This window comes from Podarcis raffonei, chromosome 6, assembly GCF_027172205.1.
Source record: "Podarcis raffonei isolate rPodRaf1 chromosome 6, rPodRaf1.pri, whole genome shotgun sequence".
In the NCBI taxonomy this organism is placed as follows: domain Eukaryota; kingdom Metazoa; phylum Chordata; class Lepidosauria; order Squamata; family Lacertidae; genus Podarcis; species Podarcis raffonei.
The window spans coordinates 92403853-92421944 of NC_070607.1; the positions used below are offsets into that span (position 1 = coordinate 92403853).

At 47.3% G+C, this 18092-nt stretch overlaps 1 protein-coding gene across 1 annotated transcript in view; it reads right to left on the reverse strand.

Moving 5' to 3' along the window:
* The window catches only part of EEF1A2 (eukaryotic translation elongation factor 1 alpha 2), a 33076-nt gene extending 24956 nt beyond the window's left edge, over positions 1-8120 (reverse strand). The window contains exons 1-2 of the mRNA XM_053394502.1: positions 7993-8120; positions 5012-5245 (exon numbers count right to left, since the gene is read on the reverse strand). Of these exons, the coding sequence (XP_053250477.1) occupies positions 5012-5155 (144 nt within the window). The 5' untranslated portion in view covers positions 5156-5245; positions 7993-8120. The remainder of the gene's footprint in view (positions 1-5011; positions 5246-7992) is intronic.
* Between the last annotated feature and the right edge of the window lie 9972 nt (positions 8121-18092).

Sequence of the window (18092 nt, forward strand, 5' to 3'; positions counted from 1 at the left end):
GCCATGTTGATATCGTTGGGACCACAACTCCCATCACACCTTGCTGCCTGGGGCTGCTGGGAGTTGTAGTCCCAACATCTAAAGCGGTGGTGGCCAAACTTGGCCCTCCAGCTGTTTTGGGACTACAACTCCCATCATCCCTAGCTAACAGGACCAGTGGTCAGGGATGATGGGAATTGTAGTCCCAAAACAGCTGGAGGGCCAAGTTTGGCCATCACTTATCTAAAGGGTTGCAAGTTCCCCAACAAGGCATTGCCATTTTCACTGCATTCTCTTGCTCTAAGAGCCCAAGGAGGGGGCCTTGTAAGATGGTCCACTGAGGGAAACGTTTATCTATTTTTTTGCAAGAACTTTGGCAACTAGCAAGCAATAGGAATTTGGTCAGGAAAGTGTCCCTGATAGTCCGTGCGCTGCGCCCCCCCTGCCCAAACCTGAGATTCACCTGAGTTATTCATTATGATTATTTACATAGCACTATGAACAGGCATGGCATTCTACCAAGTTTGAGGACAGAGGTATTAGCAGCGCAAGAAGCTGCATTATCCTGAATCACAGAATAACAGAAATGTAGAGTTGGAAGGGACGTGGGTGGCACTGTGGGTTAAACCACAGAGCCTAGGACTTGCCGATCAGAAGGTCGGCGGTTCGAATCCCCACGATGGGGTGAGCTCCCGTTGCTCAGTCCCTGCTCCTTCCAACCTAGCAGTTCGAAAGCACGTCAAAGTGCAAGTAGATAAATAGGTACCGCTCCGGCGGGAAGGTAAATGGCGTTTCCGTGCGCTGCTCTGGTTCGCCAGAAGCGGCTTAGTCATGCTGGCCACATGGCCCGGAAGCTGTATGCCGGCTCCCTCGGCCAGTAAAGCGAGATGAGCGCCGCAACCCCAGAGTCGGCCACGACTGGACCTAATGGTCAGGGGTCCCTTTACCTTTACTTTACCTTTAGAGTTGGAAGGGAACCCAAGGGGCATCTAGTCCAACCCCCAACAATGCAGGAAACTCAGCTAAAGCATCCAGGACAGATATCCATCCAACCTCTGCTTAAAAACCTCCAAGGAAGGAGAGTCCAAAACCTCCCAAGGGAGACCGTTCCACTGTGGAGGAGCTTTTACTGTCAGAAAGCTCCTCCTGATGTTTAGTCAGAGTCAGACCACTGGTCCACCTACCTCAGTACTGTCTACCCTGGCAGGCAGCATCTCTCCAGAGTTTCAGATGGGGAGCCTTTTCCTGCATTTATCTGGAGAGGCCAAGGACTGAACCTCTGGTCCTTCTGCATGCTGAACAGACGCTCTACCGCTGAGCTAGTCCCCTTCCTAAGAAGCTGCCTTATACTGACTCAAACCAAAGATCCACCTGACTCAATATTGTCTACACAGGCTGGCAGCAGCTCCAATTTCAACTTGACACTGGGAAAGGCAACAGAAGAGTGGTGACAGAGACAGAGGAACAGGTAAACAGAGTAAGAATATGCGTTTATTCCAGTTGCATGAGCCGGCAGAGGGCGGGGAGAATTAAGAGAAGCAGGCATCCATCTTTCCTGGTTTAAGCCCAGAAATAGGACACACAAGCTGAGGATGCTCAGTTAACAACCACTCTTGGGTGGTCTGTCTTACTATAGGGATAGGGAATGGCAGGGCAGAGGGGGGTTCCCTCTCACTGACCCCCTCCTCCTGGTGAAGGGAGGGGGAGACTGTAGGTAGAGAAGTGGAGAAGGTTCAGAAGGGGATTTCCTTCTTCCCTCATTTCATTTCATTTCATTTCCCCTCCCCTATAACCCCTCACCTGCTGCTCCCATTTTAAAGATGCATCACTGAGGCTAAACTCACATGCCCCAGGCGTCATAATTTATCCATGGGCTCACATCAAACGCTGACTCCCTTCCTTTCCGCTACAGAACATCGCCAATGGATAAAGGATACTACTTTTGGCAGCAGAAAACGAAAGGAGTTCTGTGATAAAGGAATCAGCGAAACTCGAACACATCCACATAACCTGTTTCTTGAGCATCGGTCCTCAACGATTTGCACTTAAGTCAGCAGGCAGGTTTTATGATGCTGGCTGTTTACTGAGTATCCATTCTGAATTGGAAACTCAATTCCCAGCCTCTTCAGGCGGGGCTGCAAAAACAGACTTCTGACTCAAAACCTGTCAGTCAGTGTGTAGACAATCCTGATCTAGGTAGACCAATGGGCTGACTCAGCAAAAAGCACCCGAAACATACCATCTACTAGAGAATTATCAAGCAACCATGTTGGTCCATTGGGAAGGGAACTCAAAACTTGGGAGAGAGCAATTTGTGATTCCTTTATGAAGGCCAAGTTGGAAGTCCAGGTGTTCCAGACAAGCTTTTTTCCGGAGCTGTTTTTTAAGACTGGATGTTAAGCGAAGCAATATAAAGAGGGTCAGGGGAGAGAAAAAGATGGATGCAATGGAACAAGTCAAGGAGGATGCTTTGTTTATAAGAAGCGGCCATCTCTCCATCTGAGGGTTATGCAAGAGAGGTTTCTGGTGGCCTAGGCTCATAGTCCGGGGTCAAGGTATGCTTTTTATGAAAGCAGGGGAAAGAGTGCAGCGGATACCAGTCTGGCCAAGTAACTAGACAGCTAAGACCCTCAATTCTTGGGTATCAGGAAACAGCCAGCGTTGCGAAATGGTTCAGAGTGTTGCACCCTGGGAGACCAGGGTTCAACTCTGCTCTCAGTCATGCGCTTCACTGGGTGATCTTGAGACAGCCTAGCCTACCTCAAAGGGGTGTTATGAAGACAAAGGTGGATTGAGGGACGATCACATAAGCTGCGTTGAGCAACTTGGGGGCAGGAAGACGGATATTAAGGTAATAACTAATAACAAACTACAGATTCAGTCAACAACAAGAACTAGAGCTGGTTCTGACAATATGTTGTGAAAGGTTCCCCACCATTCTGCACCTCCCACCCCCCCACCCCCCCCGGAAGAATCTCAAGTGGGGACCATTACAAAATGAGTTTAGGAAGAAAACACATCTGCTCACCCAAGTTAAGATAGCCCTCTGGAGTGACCAGTTATCTTGCAGGACTTAGGTAAAGTAACATCTGCCCCACTTTTTGAGGATCTGCTACAGGATTTTCAGCACAGCTGGTGTCCTCTGGGCTCTTCTGGCTTAAATCTGAAGTGTAGCTATGCCCTAATTCAGACTATACAGGCCCATATTTATTTGGCACGGCTACCAAAGACAGTAACAGGCTCTGTCTCCTGAGCCTCTTGCCCTCTAAGAACAGCTGAGCCTAAGACAAAGATGCGGACCAGATCTTTCCGGGAATTGCTGTAGCACGGTGGAACAGCACTGGCTTCTCACGCAGAAGGTCCTGGGTTCAAATCCTGGCAGAGCTGGGGAAGAACCCCTGCCTCAAGCCCTAGACGATACTGATCGAAACAGACAAGGTATTTATTCGGCACAATTTGTCCCTAAGTTGCTTGACTACATCCACAACATCCTTTAACAGTCATGGCTTCCCTCAAGGAATCCTGGGAAATGTAGCCTGCCCACGGCGCTGGGAACTATAGCTCTGTGGAGGATCTCCTAACCACCCGCAGCAACCGTAACAGGCAACACCAGGAACGTGCAACACAGCAACTCTGGGCATGTGCAGAATGCATTCCCTTCTCCAATGAGCAACTACAGTCCACTCTCTCTAAAGTAACGGCAGCCAGAATTGCCAGGTCAGGGAGCGCGGAAGCAGACACAGGTCACTGCCCCAGAACTGAGTTGGAGATCTGTTGATTGTTGATTGTTAAGGGTGCTGGGAATTGTAGTTCTGTATGGGTAAGCTACAGTTCCCAGGATTGTTGTGGAGCGAGGTATCCACAGATGAGTGTTTTGTTCAAGATCAGGGTCTGACTGGTCACCTAAAGGAAAGGGAGGAATTATATTGGAAAGCAATCTCGCAGGCTTCTCAGCAGAGGGAGGCCTTGTGCATCGTGGCTATTTCATCCTTTTAACTGGTGATACCGGAGATTGAAATTAGGGGATTCTGAACCCAAAGCACACGGTCTATACTACCGAGCTGACGCACTGTGCTGTGTTATTGGGCAAGTTAATCAGGGCGTAGGTGGAGAGCAGTGACTGGAAGATTCTGCATTTCAGCAGAGAGCTAAACTTAAACCTTCTGGCCTTTGATAGGGCTGACACTGGGTGCAGAATCTCATGGTTTCATTTGCAAAAATAAAAAAGCCCCTAGTCTGTATAGGTGCAAAAATAAGTTTTAAAGTAAGTGGGAGTGGGGGACCTGATTTGGAACTGAGCTTTAGAGTCCTACGCAGCTCTTTTCCTGATACCCCTCCCTCAAACAGAATGAATAATAAAAAAGTAAAGAAATGTACATTAAATTATGCAAAATAATTTTGCAATTCGGCCCAATTCAGAATTTTGCTCCTTTTGGTGCAAAGTTAAGGTTTCCTAGGCAAAGTTTTCCCCTTCATTATTATTATTATTTAAGAGTTGAGGTTTATTATCATCATTATATATTCAGGGGTGGCGATTTTGCCAAAAGAGCACATTATCACAAGCATTAGCCTCAGAAGAAAACAAACAAACATGGTTCACAACCTACATTGCTCACGCAAAGAGGACCTGGGACCAGAAACTGAAATGCCACCAGCACAAATGCGCTACATGTTCAGGTGTGGCCAGGTAGCAACACAAAAGGAAGATGGGAGGGGGAGCGGTTTACTGTTGCGGGGGCTTTCCATTGTCACCCCCTTCCCTGTTTGGGCCTATCTTGTTCGGATAACAAATCGGAAAGTTGCGAGGGGAGGCAGGCCAGGGAAATAATATTGTGTTATCGTGGTGGAAGTCAGAAAAGGAACCTATGAAAAAGCACAGGAGACACAATACATAGCAAATATTCTTCTAGATGTGGGAAGCGGTGGGCGACAACTGCTCCTATTCCATCTCGTACTCTAGTTCCAGAGGAGAGAAAAAGGAAGGGCAAACTTGAAGGTCAAACTGTACGCATGTGTGCCTTTTGAGCCTTACCTCGGCGGCTTCCTTCTCAAATTTCTCAATGGTCCTTTTGTCGATGCCCCCACATTTGTATATGAGGTGGCCGGTGGTGGTGGATTTCCCGGAGTCCACATGTCCTATGACAACAATGTTGATATGGGTCTTCTCCTTCCCCATCTTTCCTCTCCTCGGGATCTGTGATCGGCAGGCCGGCGCTTGCGGAGGGATGGAGAGCTCAGCAGCGGCTGTGACCGGGCGAGGCGGCTGCTGCAAAGAACAGTGCGAAAGAGGAGGAGATCAGGAGTGTCGCCAGGAGCAACAGGAGCACAACACAACAGCCAGACACGCAACTGCCACAGAGCCTTTTCCAGCCCTGGGGTGTGTGTGTGTGTGTGTGTTTGCGTCTTTGTCTGGGGTTTCCTGTCGCAAAGTTAAGCCTGTGCTTTAGCCATCAGATCTATCGCTGGATAAACAGCAGGCAGAATGTAGGCCAGACAGGAGGAGGATTTTCTGTCTGCCATGGGAGAAATCCGCCCCGACTCTAGCTGAGAAAAGGAACCCGTTTTTTGTTTTGTTTTGTTTGTGTTTTTTCCTTCTGGGTCCACCCCACTGACACCAGCGGCAACCCCGTTGCGTTGCAAGCCAGAGATGCGTGCGCAACCTCCTTCTCGCCCCAAAATTGCCTTTTTTTAGAACTGCTAGCCTCTCCTAAAAACCCCTTTCCCAAATAAGCTACGTTTGGTTCCACCACGCTTGTGCACAAAGTGTGCTTGCATTCCCACGCACCCCAGGTATATAATAATTGCAAGAACTCCTTCATTGCACCTAATCCCGTGGACTACGCTTTCCTAAGCAACGGAAATGATCTCTTTCAGCTTCTGCCTTCTGGAAGAAGGTACAGGGTTATAAAGACCAGGACTAGCCGCCTGAGAAACAGTTTCTACCCAAATGCAATTTTAAACACAGTATAAGGAGTCTCTATGGTATATTGTATTTTAAAATGGGGTTTCAGAGTTTTTAGGGGTTTCTGAATGCCTTATGTAGATTTTTCAATTTCATTGTTCTGTATGGGACAATGACAATAAAGATATCGTATCGGAAGCAGAGAGGTTTTCCTCCGTACGGGCATTCAGATCCACCTTAGGAAATTTCCCAGTAAGCTCATCTTCGCAAAGGACAATATGGTGGCCACAAATGGAAAGAGCCAGAAATAGCTGTTCGGTGTGCTTCCCTAGAGCGGCTAAACTGGAATCTGGCTGTGCGTGGAAGGATCAAGCGGTAAGGGGGGGGAGGGGGAGCTCAGCTTTCCCCCATAACACCAAGATTTAGCAGAGGCAGATCTGGAAATCTTAGGTCGATAGAAGCCAAGTCTTGTGTTTTTAGCTTTCAAAACCTTTTCACAAAGCTGCGCTACATCATCCCAAAATAAAAGCCTGATTTTCAGACACTCTTGCTCCTGCGCTGGGGGCGGGGGTTGAAATCCACCTGCCTCTCTCGCTGTAGCAAAACGTACCCCAACCGCTCAGGGAGGAGGGGCTATAATTTGGGAATATGGACTGGTTTTGCAAGCAGGCTCTGCAAATCGCACAGCCTCGGCTCACCCAAGTTGCAAAATGTATCTCAGTGCATTAAGCCACCATATCTGGTTCTAGAAGCCTCTATGTTCATGCAACATAAAACCCCCAGCCATTTTCTGCTGCTCATTTCTGTCAAGCTGAGCACGGATAATTCTATATATCTCCCGCTTTTGGGTTGCGATGGGGTGGGGTGTGGGGGGGAAAGGGGTGTATCTGAAGGTTGTCCCTGCCACTCTTTTGTCACACGCCACCCAAATGAGGGATTGGATCAGCTAGGAAGGCATGCAGCTCGCAGCCACATCATCCCCCCCCCACCCGCCTTTTGCAAGGGGTTATTTTTAAAACCGAATGACCCAACCTATCTCAGATCCCCTGCGGAGCTAAAAACGCCGCGCAAATCCCTGCGGAGCTGAAACGAAATAAATTCTGGGGGAAAGCAATGCAAACCTGCTGCAACCCCCCCTCTCTTTTTCCTTTCGCTGATTCCCCCCCCCCCAACAAAAAAAAACCCCACCTAATTTTCAAAAAATCTAGGGTAATTATTATCATGATTATTTGCAAATCGTATAATCTGGCCAGGGATATGGTGGCAAGGTCAACCGGTGCAACGCAGGGAGGGTTTTTGCACCGCTCTCTCCAAGCCCCCACCTGTTCCCCCACCTCTAAAAAAAGGGGGGGTTCAATTTCTAAATGCGAAGAAGGCCTTAAGTGTGTAGGAGGGAGGGGGTGTCGACACAAGACAATAAAAGCGGGAGGGGGGGCGCGCGCGGTTTGGAATGACTGTGCAAGTTAAAAGAGAGCTGCTTTGGAAGCGAGACAGAAAACAGGATCCGGACCCCAGCAAAGCGACCCCCCCCGTTGCAGGAGTCCGATCCACAGGCCGGTTCTGCCGGAACGCCCGCTTGGGTCGCGGATGCTCCTGGCCGGCTTAACTGCCTTAGGGGTCGCGCGCCCTGGAACCCGCGCGCGCGCTCTCTCCCGGACCCGCTTCCACAATATCACCTGCGCAACTTGAAGCGGTGGAAATGGGGGGGGTTGCGGGGGGGGATTACAGATAAGAGACGATTCCAGACGGGAGATTGCAACGGGGAAGGGTTGGGTGGGAAAGCGCAGTTTTGCAAAGAGCCATCGCCGCCTCGCCAAACAAATAGAACGCCCGTTATTATTGCTCTTCCTTTGCAAAAAAAATAAGCCTTCCCCCCCTTTTTTTTTTGCAAAACGTTCAAAGCACCAACATTTCCCCCCCCCCAGCTTCAGTATTATTATTTTTAAAGGCTGCAGCCCACACTTTCCTCGCTGCACCTGTTCCAGCCCCCTCCCCATTTTTGCGAAGGTATCCCCCCCAAAAAAAGAAATAAATAAAAATGGAAGGAGGGGGGGTGGAAATAATGGTGCGTTGTCCTTCGGCAGCAAAGCAAGCTTTCAAGACGCTCTTACCGGCAGCTGTGGTCTCAGACAGCAGAGGCTGCCAGCTTCGGCTCGGGCGGCTTTATTTCCCCGGGAGGGGGTCCACCTATTGACGGCGGCGGCGCAATGCAGTCACCCCCCCTCCTCCTCCTCCGGCGGCTGCTCTTCCCCCCTCCCCTCCGCACTACAGCATTGCGGTACAGAGAGCCGGAGAAGGGAGAGGGCGGAGGGTGATGGATGGAGGAAAAAGGAGGAGGAGGGACGAGAGGGAAGAGGCTGCGGGGGAGGGAGGAGGGGATGCAGCAGGTGGAAGGATGGATGGATGGATGGATGGAGAAAGGAAAAGGCGGAGGGAGGAGGAGAAAGAGGGAGGGATGGAGAGGAATAAATGCGGGAACAGGGCGTGATAGGGAGCAGCGTTAGGACGCGCCGCCGGTTTGTCATGATTCATCCCCGTTACCATCGCTTCTTATGATCTGGTGACGTTTGCTTCCTCATCTTCCACTTAGGAATCGCCCCCCAGGAAATCTCTCAAAGCGATTTCACGGTGACAAAGCCATTCCATAGAACCTATATGAAAATAAGCACAATCCCACACGCAGCAACAATTCAGAATGATTTCATACAGGGAAAGCTATGAAAACAAGCACAGTTCCATGTCTGGCAAGAATTCAAAATGATAGGAAAAGCTGAAAGCACACGCAAGTACAGTGGTACCTCGGGTTGCATACGCTTCAGGTTACAGACGCTTCAGGTTACAGCCTCCGCTAACCCAGAAATAGTACCTCGGGTTAAGAACTTTGCTTCAGGATGAGAACAGAAATCGTGCTCCGGCGGCGCAGCAGGAGGCCCCAGTAGCTAAAGTGGTGCTTCAGGTTAAGAACAGTTTCAGGTTAAGAACGGACCTCCGGAACGAATTAAGTACTTAACCCGAGGTACCACTGTATATATGTAAAGGTAAAGGGACCCCTGACCATTAGGTCCAGTCACAGACGACTCTGGGGTTGTGGCACTCATCTCACTTTATTGGCCGAGGGAGCCAGCGTACAGCTTCCGGGTCATGTGGCCAGCATGGCTAAGCCGCTTCTGGCAAACCAGAGCAGCAAACGGAAACGCCGTTTACCTTCCCACCAGAGTGGTACCTATTTATCTACTTGCACTTTGACGTGCTTTCGAACTGCTAGGTGGGCAGGAGCTGAGACCGAGCAACGGGAGTTCACCCCGTCGTGGGGATTTGAACCTCCGACCTTCTGATCGGCAAGTCCTAGGCTCTGTGGTTTAGACCACAGCCCCACCCGCGTCCCAAGTATATACGTAGCGAGAGTTTAAAATGATTTCATACGCAAAAACTGAAAACAAGCACAATACCATATTTGGCAAGAATTGAAAATGATTTCGTGTAGGAAAACAATGCAAAACACACACACATGTTGACACAAACAATTAGAATCGATGCCATTCATACAAGCAATTCAAAACCATTTCATGTGTGAAAACATGTTCAGTAAAAATACAGGCTGGAACAGAGGTTATAGTGGTATCATCCCACAAAGGTGAATGTTGGATGTTTCAGGAAGACAAAATAAAGAGCAAAAAGTGAACAGCTCAGTCAATAGAGCAGGAGGCCCGTAATCTCAGAGCTGTGAGTTCGAGCCCCACGTTGGGCAAAAAGATTCCTGCACTGCGGGGGTTGGACTAGATGACCCTCGGGGAACCCTTCCATCTTGACAATTCTGTGATTCTAAGTCCTTTTTCCTCCATGAAGCATGTAGAATTCACTCTCCGTGATGGCGACCAACTCAGATGGCTTTTAAAGAAAGGATGAGATAAATTCACGGAGGAGGAAGCTACGAACCACAATGGCTGTATGTTCTTCTTCCTTCACTGCTGGAGGCCTGGTATGCCTCTGAACAGCAGTTGCTTTGAACCCAGGGCCTTCCTTCTTCATGCAGGACAGATGACCCTCCACTGAGCTATGGCCCTCTCCCAACATACCGTATTTTTCGCTCTATAAGACGCACCAGACCACAAGATGCACCTAGTTTTTGGAGGAGGAAAACAAGAAAAAAAATATTCTGAATCTCAGAAACCAGTACAGCAAGAGGGATCACTGCACAGTGAAAGCAGCGATCCCTCTTGCTGTTCTGACTTCTGGGATAGCTGCGCAGCCTGCATTCGCTCCATACATTTCCCCTTACTTTTTAGGAGGGAAAAAGTGAGTCTTATAGAGCAAAAAATACAGTATTCAGTTTCTCCAACCTTTCCTTATAGGGCTAGTTTCCCACAGATCCTGACCGCCTTCATTGCCCTCCCCTGAACTCATTCCAACTTGTCTATAGTCTTCTGAGAGAGCAGGACTTGATTAGGTTGGACTAATCTGACCGTAAACTTTAGTTCTATTCATTCAGCCTAAAACTGCATTAACCTTTTATTTTTATTTTTTGCAGTTGCAGCAGGCCAATGACTCACGTTCCGCTTCTAATCACATATGGAAGACTAAGGGTAGAGATCTTTCCAGATTGTTTTTCACATAAGGAACAGGTGACACGCACATATGAAGAATTTAAATCGGAGCGGTCAACATGGCACAGTCAAAATAGATCACAACTCCCGTAATCCTGAACCATTTGCCATGCTGGCTTGGTCGGACGAGAGTTTCCACCCAGCAATGTCTGAAGGACTCCATAAGGAATATCCCTGACTTATTTAATGGCATGTGGAATTCATTTTTACAATGTTTTGGTTTGTAATTACGGTCATACATAACATTTATCCTCCCAAAAAAATCTGGGTTTCACTGAATTGCTCGGCCATATCATATTATATGTCCATCTTATATGTACTAACAGTGAACTCATCAAACAGCAACAGCTCAGTAAGTAGAGAGTGAGACTCTTAATCTCAGGGTTGTGGGTTCGAGTCCCAGGTTGGGCAAGGGATTCCTGCAGGGGGTTGGACTAGATGACCCCCGAGGTCCCTTCCAACTCTACAATTCTAGGATTCTACACTATTGTGGTAAGCTAACAACAGGCTGTGCGGTGGATCTCAAAGTCTGCAGAGGCACAAAAAGGGGCGAGGGAATAATGAATTTTAAATTAAACAGAGAGAGAGAGAGAGCAAAGCATGTTTACTGACCACAGTTTCCAAAGTGGTTTAGCAATCGACCCCTCTTCCCAGGGAACTCCGGGAATTGTAGTTCTGTGAGGGGAATAGGGCACCTCCTAAGAGCTTTCAGCACCCTGAAGAAACTACACTTCCCAGAATGCTTTGGGGGGAGCCATGCCTGCTTAAAGTCATATGACATTGATTTATGTCTAGATGCAGCCCATTAAATCATTTACATAGTGCCATCATTGTAGCTGGTGCTTTAAAGAACAGCATAAACAAAAAAGATGAAGAAAGAAGAGAGAGAGAGAGAGAGAGAGAGAGAGAGAGAGAGAGAGAGAGAGAGAGAGAGATATGGACTGGGGTTCACCCTCTTTGAGCTCACAATTTAAATAGAACTGGAACAAAAATGTTTCTCAAATTGAAAATCCAACATCATTTACTAATCTGGCCTTAAAGCCAAAGACCATTTTTTTTTAATTGTGTTTTTGAATTCCACCTTTGAGTGATACACTTTTTGAAAACATTTAATATCTTAAGTGCTGAATCGTACAGAACTTACAGAACTCTTGCACATATTTTTTAAAAATGAGCTAGTTGTACTCAGACCAAACTCACTGAAGTTAGTGGACGTGACTAACCTAGGTGCACTCATTTCAGTGGGTCTACTCTGAGTACAACACCACCTCTGAAAATCCAGTATTATCTGTAACCAGGAATTCAGATTTGGAGAACGTAAAAAAAAGAAAAGAAACACATCTTAGTGAGTATCGTTGCTGTCTGCCTCTGGATATATATGCAAACGCACCTGTTAAATGTATGTACAAAAGAGCCCAAGGGAAAACATTGCACTGCCCAGGATCGCTAGCAGGACTGAATCAGACCCACACAGCCGCTCCTCTTGTTTTAACAATGAAACACTGCCTGACAGCCTTGACAGTGCTATAAATAGCAGAGAACACAGTTAAAATGCAGCCCTCAGACCAGATTAATCTGGACCGGTTTGAGCTGTGTGATATGCTTTCCTATTTAATCAAATGTTTCTGGATCATTCATGCAAGTGTTGGCCACCCCAACCCAGTGTCAAGTCAGTCTTGAATGTTATTTTTAGCATACCCTCATCTCTGCCCTTCTCTGTCTGGTGCTGGGCAGTTCCACGGGGCAGCTGCTGCAGACAGCACTGGAGTCCTGTCGTTTTTTACGTTGCTACAGAAATACACATTGTGAGATTGCTGGAGAGAAGGAAAGGACTGACTTCTTGCAGTCTTCATCCCTGCCCATCCTGACTGGTGAAAACCAGCCGGGAGGGGTTGGCCAGAAGGGTCCAGGCCGTAGGGGTCAGCAAACTTTTTCAGCAGGGGGCCGGTCCACTGTCCCTTAGACCTTGTGGGGGGCCGGACTATATTTTTTTGGAGGGGGGGGGAATGAACGAATTCCTTTGCCCCACAAATAACCCAGAGATGCATTTTAAATAAAAGCACACATTCTACTCATGTAAAAACACCTGGCAGGCCCCACAAATAACCCAGAGATGCATTTTAAATACAGTGGTACCTCTGGTTGCGAACAGTATCCGTTCCGGAGACCCATTCGCAACATGAAAAGAACGCACCCCGCAGCGGTGCATCTGCACGCACACAAGTTGCGATTCGCTGCTTCTGCACATGTGCGTGGCGTCATTTTGCATGTCTGTGCATGTGCAAGTGGTGAAACCCGGAAGTAACCCTTTCCGGTACTTCCGGGTCGCCACGGGACGTAACCTGAAAGAACGTAACATGAAGCAGATGTAACATGAGGTATGACTGTAAAAGGACACTGTTATGTACTGAGTTGAATAGGATCCAAATGCAGCAGTCTGATTGGTCCTAGAACAATAGGATTCGGAATGCAGCAGTCTGATTGGTCCGCAGGAGCCACCCAATCCAGCTCCAGGTGGAAGTGAATCCGCAACCTGATTGGCCTACAGGAGAATCCCGGAATTAGCCAATCACGTGGGGCCCATTGTGTAAATAATGTATATAAAGCAGACATTCTGGGGGAACTTCCATTCCTCCTCACCACTATGAGCTGAATAAAGAGCATGAAATCCACTCTCGACTCCGAGTATATTTCAGACACATTCTACTCACGTAAAAACACACTGATTCCCGGACCATCCGTAGGCCAGATTTAGAAGGCGATTGGGCCAGATCTGGCCCCCAGGCCTTAGTTTGCCTACCTATAGTCCAGGGCATGATGAACGCATCTTCCTGTGGGGGGGGGGGTTGGACTTGATGACCCTTGGGGTCCCAACTCTACAATTCTACGATTCCTGTGCTGGCTGCCCTTAAACAGGCAGTAGTGTACTCACTCCCACAGAGAGCCATCTCAGATCCTCTGGTTTATAACAATTACCACCTGGTCGCAAATGTCCCTTTATTGGGTAAGGTGGCGAAGAGGGCAGTGACTGATCAATTCCAGGAGTTCCTGAAGGGTATAGATTACCTGGGCTCTTTTCCATCTGGGTTCAGCTTCAGTTTGGGGACTGAATCAGCTTTGATCACCCGAGTGGGACATGGTATCCTCTTGGACTGGGTTTGTGGGATGGGTATCAGGAGCCCTGTTTTACAGCGGTTCCACTCCTACCTAGCTGAAGCATCCATGACAGATAGCCATTACAGTGGTATCTTGTTTTACAAACTTAATCCATTCCGGAAGTCTGTTCTTAAACCAAAACATTCTTAAACCAAGGCGTGCTTTCCCATAGCAGCGGGGGAGTCAATTTACAAATGGAACACACTCAGCAGGAAGCAAAACATGTTCTTATTCCAAGGCGGAGTTCACAAACCAAAACACCTACTTCTGGGTTTGCAGCGTTCTTAATCCAAGTTGTTCGTAAACTAAGCTGTTCTTAAACCAAGGTACCACTGTATTAAGAGATTGTGTTTCAAACCCATGGTCTTTATGTCGAGAGGGCCCCTGAGTGTAAACTTGAATAAAATATCAGGGGGGGCGTGATGTAAGCCCTGCTTACATAATCATCACAGGATTGATTATGCACACCATTTGAATGGCAATGCCCATCAGCTTTTTGTGGGGGCAGCCTCTTCAAATAGATTGGGGGGGGCAAAGTGACCTCAGGGACGCGGGTGGCGCTGTGGGTTAAACCACAGAGCCTAGGACTTGCCGATCAGAAGGTCGGTGGTTCGAATCCCCGCAACGGGGTGACCTCCCGTTGCAGCTGAAAATGGGAATGGATTATGTACTTGCCAGGCAGGGAGGCCTATGTGGAGTCTTGAACTTGACAGGGAATGCCTGTTGCTTTAACATTTCTGATAATGGTGAGGCAATCCGTGTGTTGGCCACAAAGATGGAGAATATAGCACATGTCCCAGTACAAATATGGGAAGGATGGGATATGGGATGGCTCACCAATTGGTGATACTATTGTCTTGCTTGTTTTTCTTGACGGTAGTAGTAATGGTTTTGTGTATGGTGCCATGTATCATTTCATGTTTTAGAAGTACAATTAGCAAGATGATTTCAAATGAAACTTTACCTCATATCATGGCCCTATACAGAGCTTTACCTCAGGAATATGATGAAGGTCAAGCTATCAAGGACACTTGGGATGAAGGTCCTTGAGCTTGAAAGGGGGGAATGAGGCATCTGATCATAGCCTGCATTTTTAATCAAGGCTTATATTTTGATCAGATTCCTGTATTCTAAAAATGAGCTTAAATTCACAAATGTTTCTTTCGAGACAGGACACCAGCAGGCAAGGTCTTTGTCAGAGGCCCCTTTGGTTTATTGCGGTCATAAAACAGGCTGGGAACAAAAGGTCACACTGACCATACAAATGATAGAATACAATCAAGGTTGCAAAAACAAATAGTGCCTCCCATTAAACTTGAGCCACATCTTCCTAAGGTTAAAAGGGCAAGAGCTAATACAAACAGCAGCTGGCTAGGGAGAGGCCTCTCTCTCTCTCTGAAACTGCTTTGAAGCTTCAGAGAATTTAGAGAACTTATAGAACTTAGCTTTTACTAAGTTCCTTTTTTACTTAGACAAGATCTTTGCTTCTAAAAATCTATATATGTTATGTATGAAATATTGGCTTAAATGTAATTATGCAAAGGATTTAGAAAGTAAGAAATTATAGAATCATAGAAGAGTTGGAATAGACCACGAGGGCCATTGGGTCCGGACCCCTGCCAGACAGAGAGACGCCATCGGAGCACTCCTGACATATGGTTGTCAAGCCTCTGCTTAATGACCTCCAAAGATAAAATTAGCCACCATCTGTTTTGGAGTGAATAGGGCAATAGGGCAAAAGATGAAATGTTAGTTAAGGCGCCTAGTCTAGGGCAAAAGGTTATCTGGTAATTAAGGTGCCTTGTAGAGGTTAATGGCTATTTATTTGCCAATTATAAATAGAAGGAAATATAGCTCTTTGTCTCCCATAAAAGGTAATAGGAAATGGGTGTATCTTTTATGATTGGTTCTAGCAAACAGCCAATAGGAATTTCAACCAGGCTGATTGGACAGAGGCAGCCAAAGGAGGAGCAAGGGGGCTGAGCTGAGGGAATATAAGTGCTGGCCATAATGGCAGGAAGGCAGGCCAGAGCTTGGTAACCATATACCACTGTGCCTCTCATTTATTTGTCTGACAAATAAATTATTATTTTAATTTCTCTATTGCTGCGTTGAATATTTCATTCCAGCTAAGCGTTAACCACAAGCAGGGTGCTACAAAAGTGCGGCTTAAATTCGCAAAAATTACAAAAACGGGCTTTGACGATACCGCTGCTGAAACAGACATACGGTAAAACGGAACTCACAAAAAAAGTTTTGTTGCCAATTTGCGAGCTTGTGTGCCTCCAGAATTGTAGCAACTGAAGAGCGATTTGCAATTTTAGCAATTGTATAGTAAGTTTTGCGGGCTTGCAAGATCAAAGACTTAAATTGGCTCAGAGTTACCATTCTACCAACCATAGCGATTTTCAGCCTCTAACCCAATTTTAAGGGAGCGGCTTATATTCTGGTATTGTCTCCCCCCACCACCCCAAATTTTAAAGGTGCGGCTTATTTGCAGGTACAGCTTATATTCGGGTCAATATGGCACATTGGACTCCAGAAATCTAGGGTTGGAGTTCATTGTGCACAAGTGCTATGGGAGGAGAAGAAGAGTGGGGAATTCTGGAATATTTGGAGTGGCTGAAATCTCTGCGCTTTGCTGATGCCCTCAAACTGGAGTCAGGGATTTAAAAATAAACCCTGATGTGCAAGGGACAGCCAGGAAAACTCGAGGCAGCTGGGTGCTATATTTAATGCCGGCTGCCTCTCCCCTGTCAAGTTACCTTGTCTCTGCTGCAGGGTGTTTTAAACTGCAGCAAAAGCTTCATTCATGAAGCCCAGCCCCAGTGTAAGGTGCTGAAATTTCTGACCCCAATCGTGCAAAGATACGAGCATGCAGTGACCTGCGTTTATTTACTATTTGATTCATAATCTTAATATCTTATGGAAACCACTTTGCGAGGGCAACTGCGCTAAAGGGACCTCAGGAAATGTGGGTGGATGAGAAGGATCAAGATTATCAACAGTCTGGAAACCAAGCCTTTTGAGGAACGGTTGAAGGAGCTGCGTATGTTTAGCCTGGAAAAGAGGAGATATGATTGTTGTTGTTTAGTCATTTAGTCATGTCCGACTCTTCGTGGCCCCATGGAACAGAGCAAGCCAGGCACTCCCGCAGTTTGGTCAAACTCATGTTCGTAGCTTCAAGAACACTGTCCAACCGTCTCTTCCTCTGTCGTCCCCTTCTCCTTGTGCCCTCCATCTTTCCCAACATCAGGTTCTTTTCCAGGGAGTCTTCTTTTCTCATGAGGTGGCCAAAGTACTGGAGCCTCAGCTTCACGATCTGTCCTTCCAGTGAGCACTCAGGGCTGATTTCCTTAAGAATGGATAGGTTTGATCTTCTTGCAGTCCATGGGACTCTCAAGAGTCTCCTCCAGCACCATAATTCAAAAGCATCAATTCTTTGGCGATCAGCCTTCTTTATGGTCCAGCTCTCTCTTCCATACATCACTACTGGGAAAACCACAGCTTTAACTATACGGACCTCGGGTTAAATATACTTCGGGATGAATATTTTCGGGTTGCGCTCCGCAGAGACCTGGAAGTAACGGAGTGTGTTACTTCCGGCTTTCACCGCTTGCGCATGCGCAGACACTCAAAATGACATCACACGCATGCGCTGAAGTGGCGAATAGCGACCCGCACATGTGCAGGCGCACGAACGCGGGTTGCGTTCACTTCAGGATGCGAACGGGGCTCCGGAACGGATCCCATTCACATCCAGAGGTACCACTGTATAGGATCAGGCTGTCAACAAAATACTTGACTAGCAGGACAATCCTAAGCATGCTTTCATTTTGTTTAAAAATATATCTGCCAGTTTTTGCAGATATTTCCCCTCTTTTTATTGTACATTAAAGGTAAAGGGACCCCTGACCACTAGGTCCAGTCGCGGACTACTCTGGGGTTGCAGAGCTCATCCCACTTTATTGGCCGAGGGAGCCGGCGTACAGCTTCCGGGTCATGTGGCCAGCATGACTAAGCAGCTTCTGGCGAACCAGAGCAGCGCATGGAAACGCCATTTACCTTCCTGCCGGAGTGGTACCTATTTATCTACTTGCACTTTGACGTGCTTATTGTACATTGCCTTCAGCCAATTGTGTAGAAGGTTATTATTAGATAATAGATTAACAGATGGGCAGGAAGACTCAATGTGTAGGTGCTGCCACAGCAAAAGTTGAATGGAGCTTACTCCGGAATAAGTGAGTTGCTGCACGTCTCATGATAAATCAGCTAAGATTGCATTAATTTGGTGGCACATCTAAGAACCACTGCGTGCTGTTGGATCTTGTAACTATCAAAGCTACAGTCCTCTAGCTTCACAGACAAAGAGCCTTGCTATGGAGTGTGTGCCTTGTGTGTCAGTTAAGAACTGCCAAAACAGGATTGTTTGTTTTTCTTCCTTTTGTGCC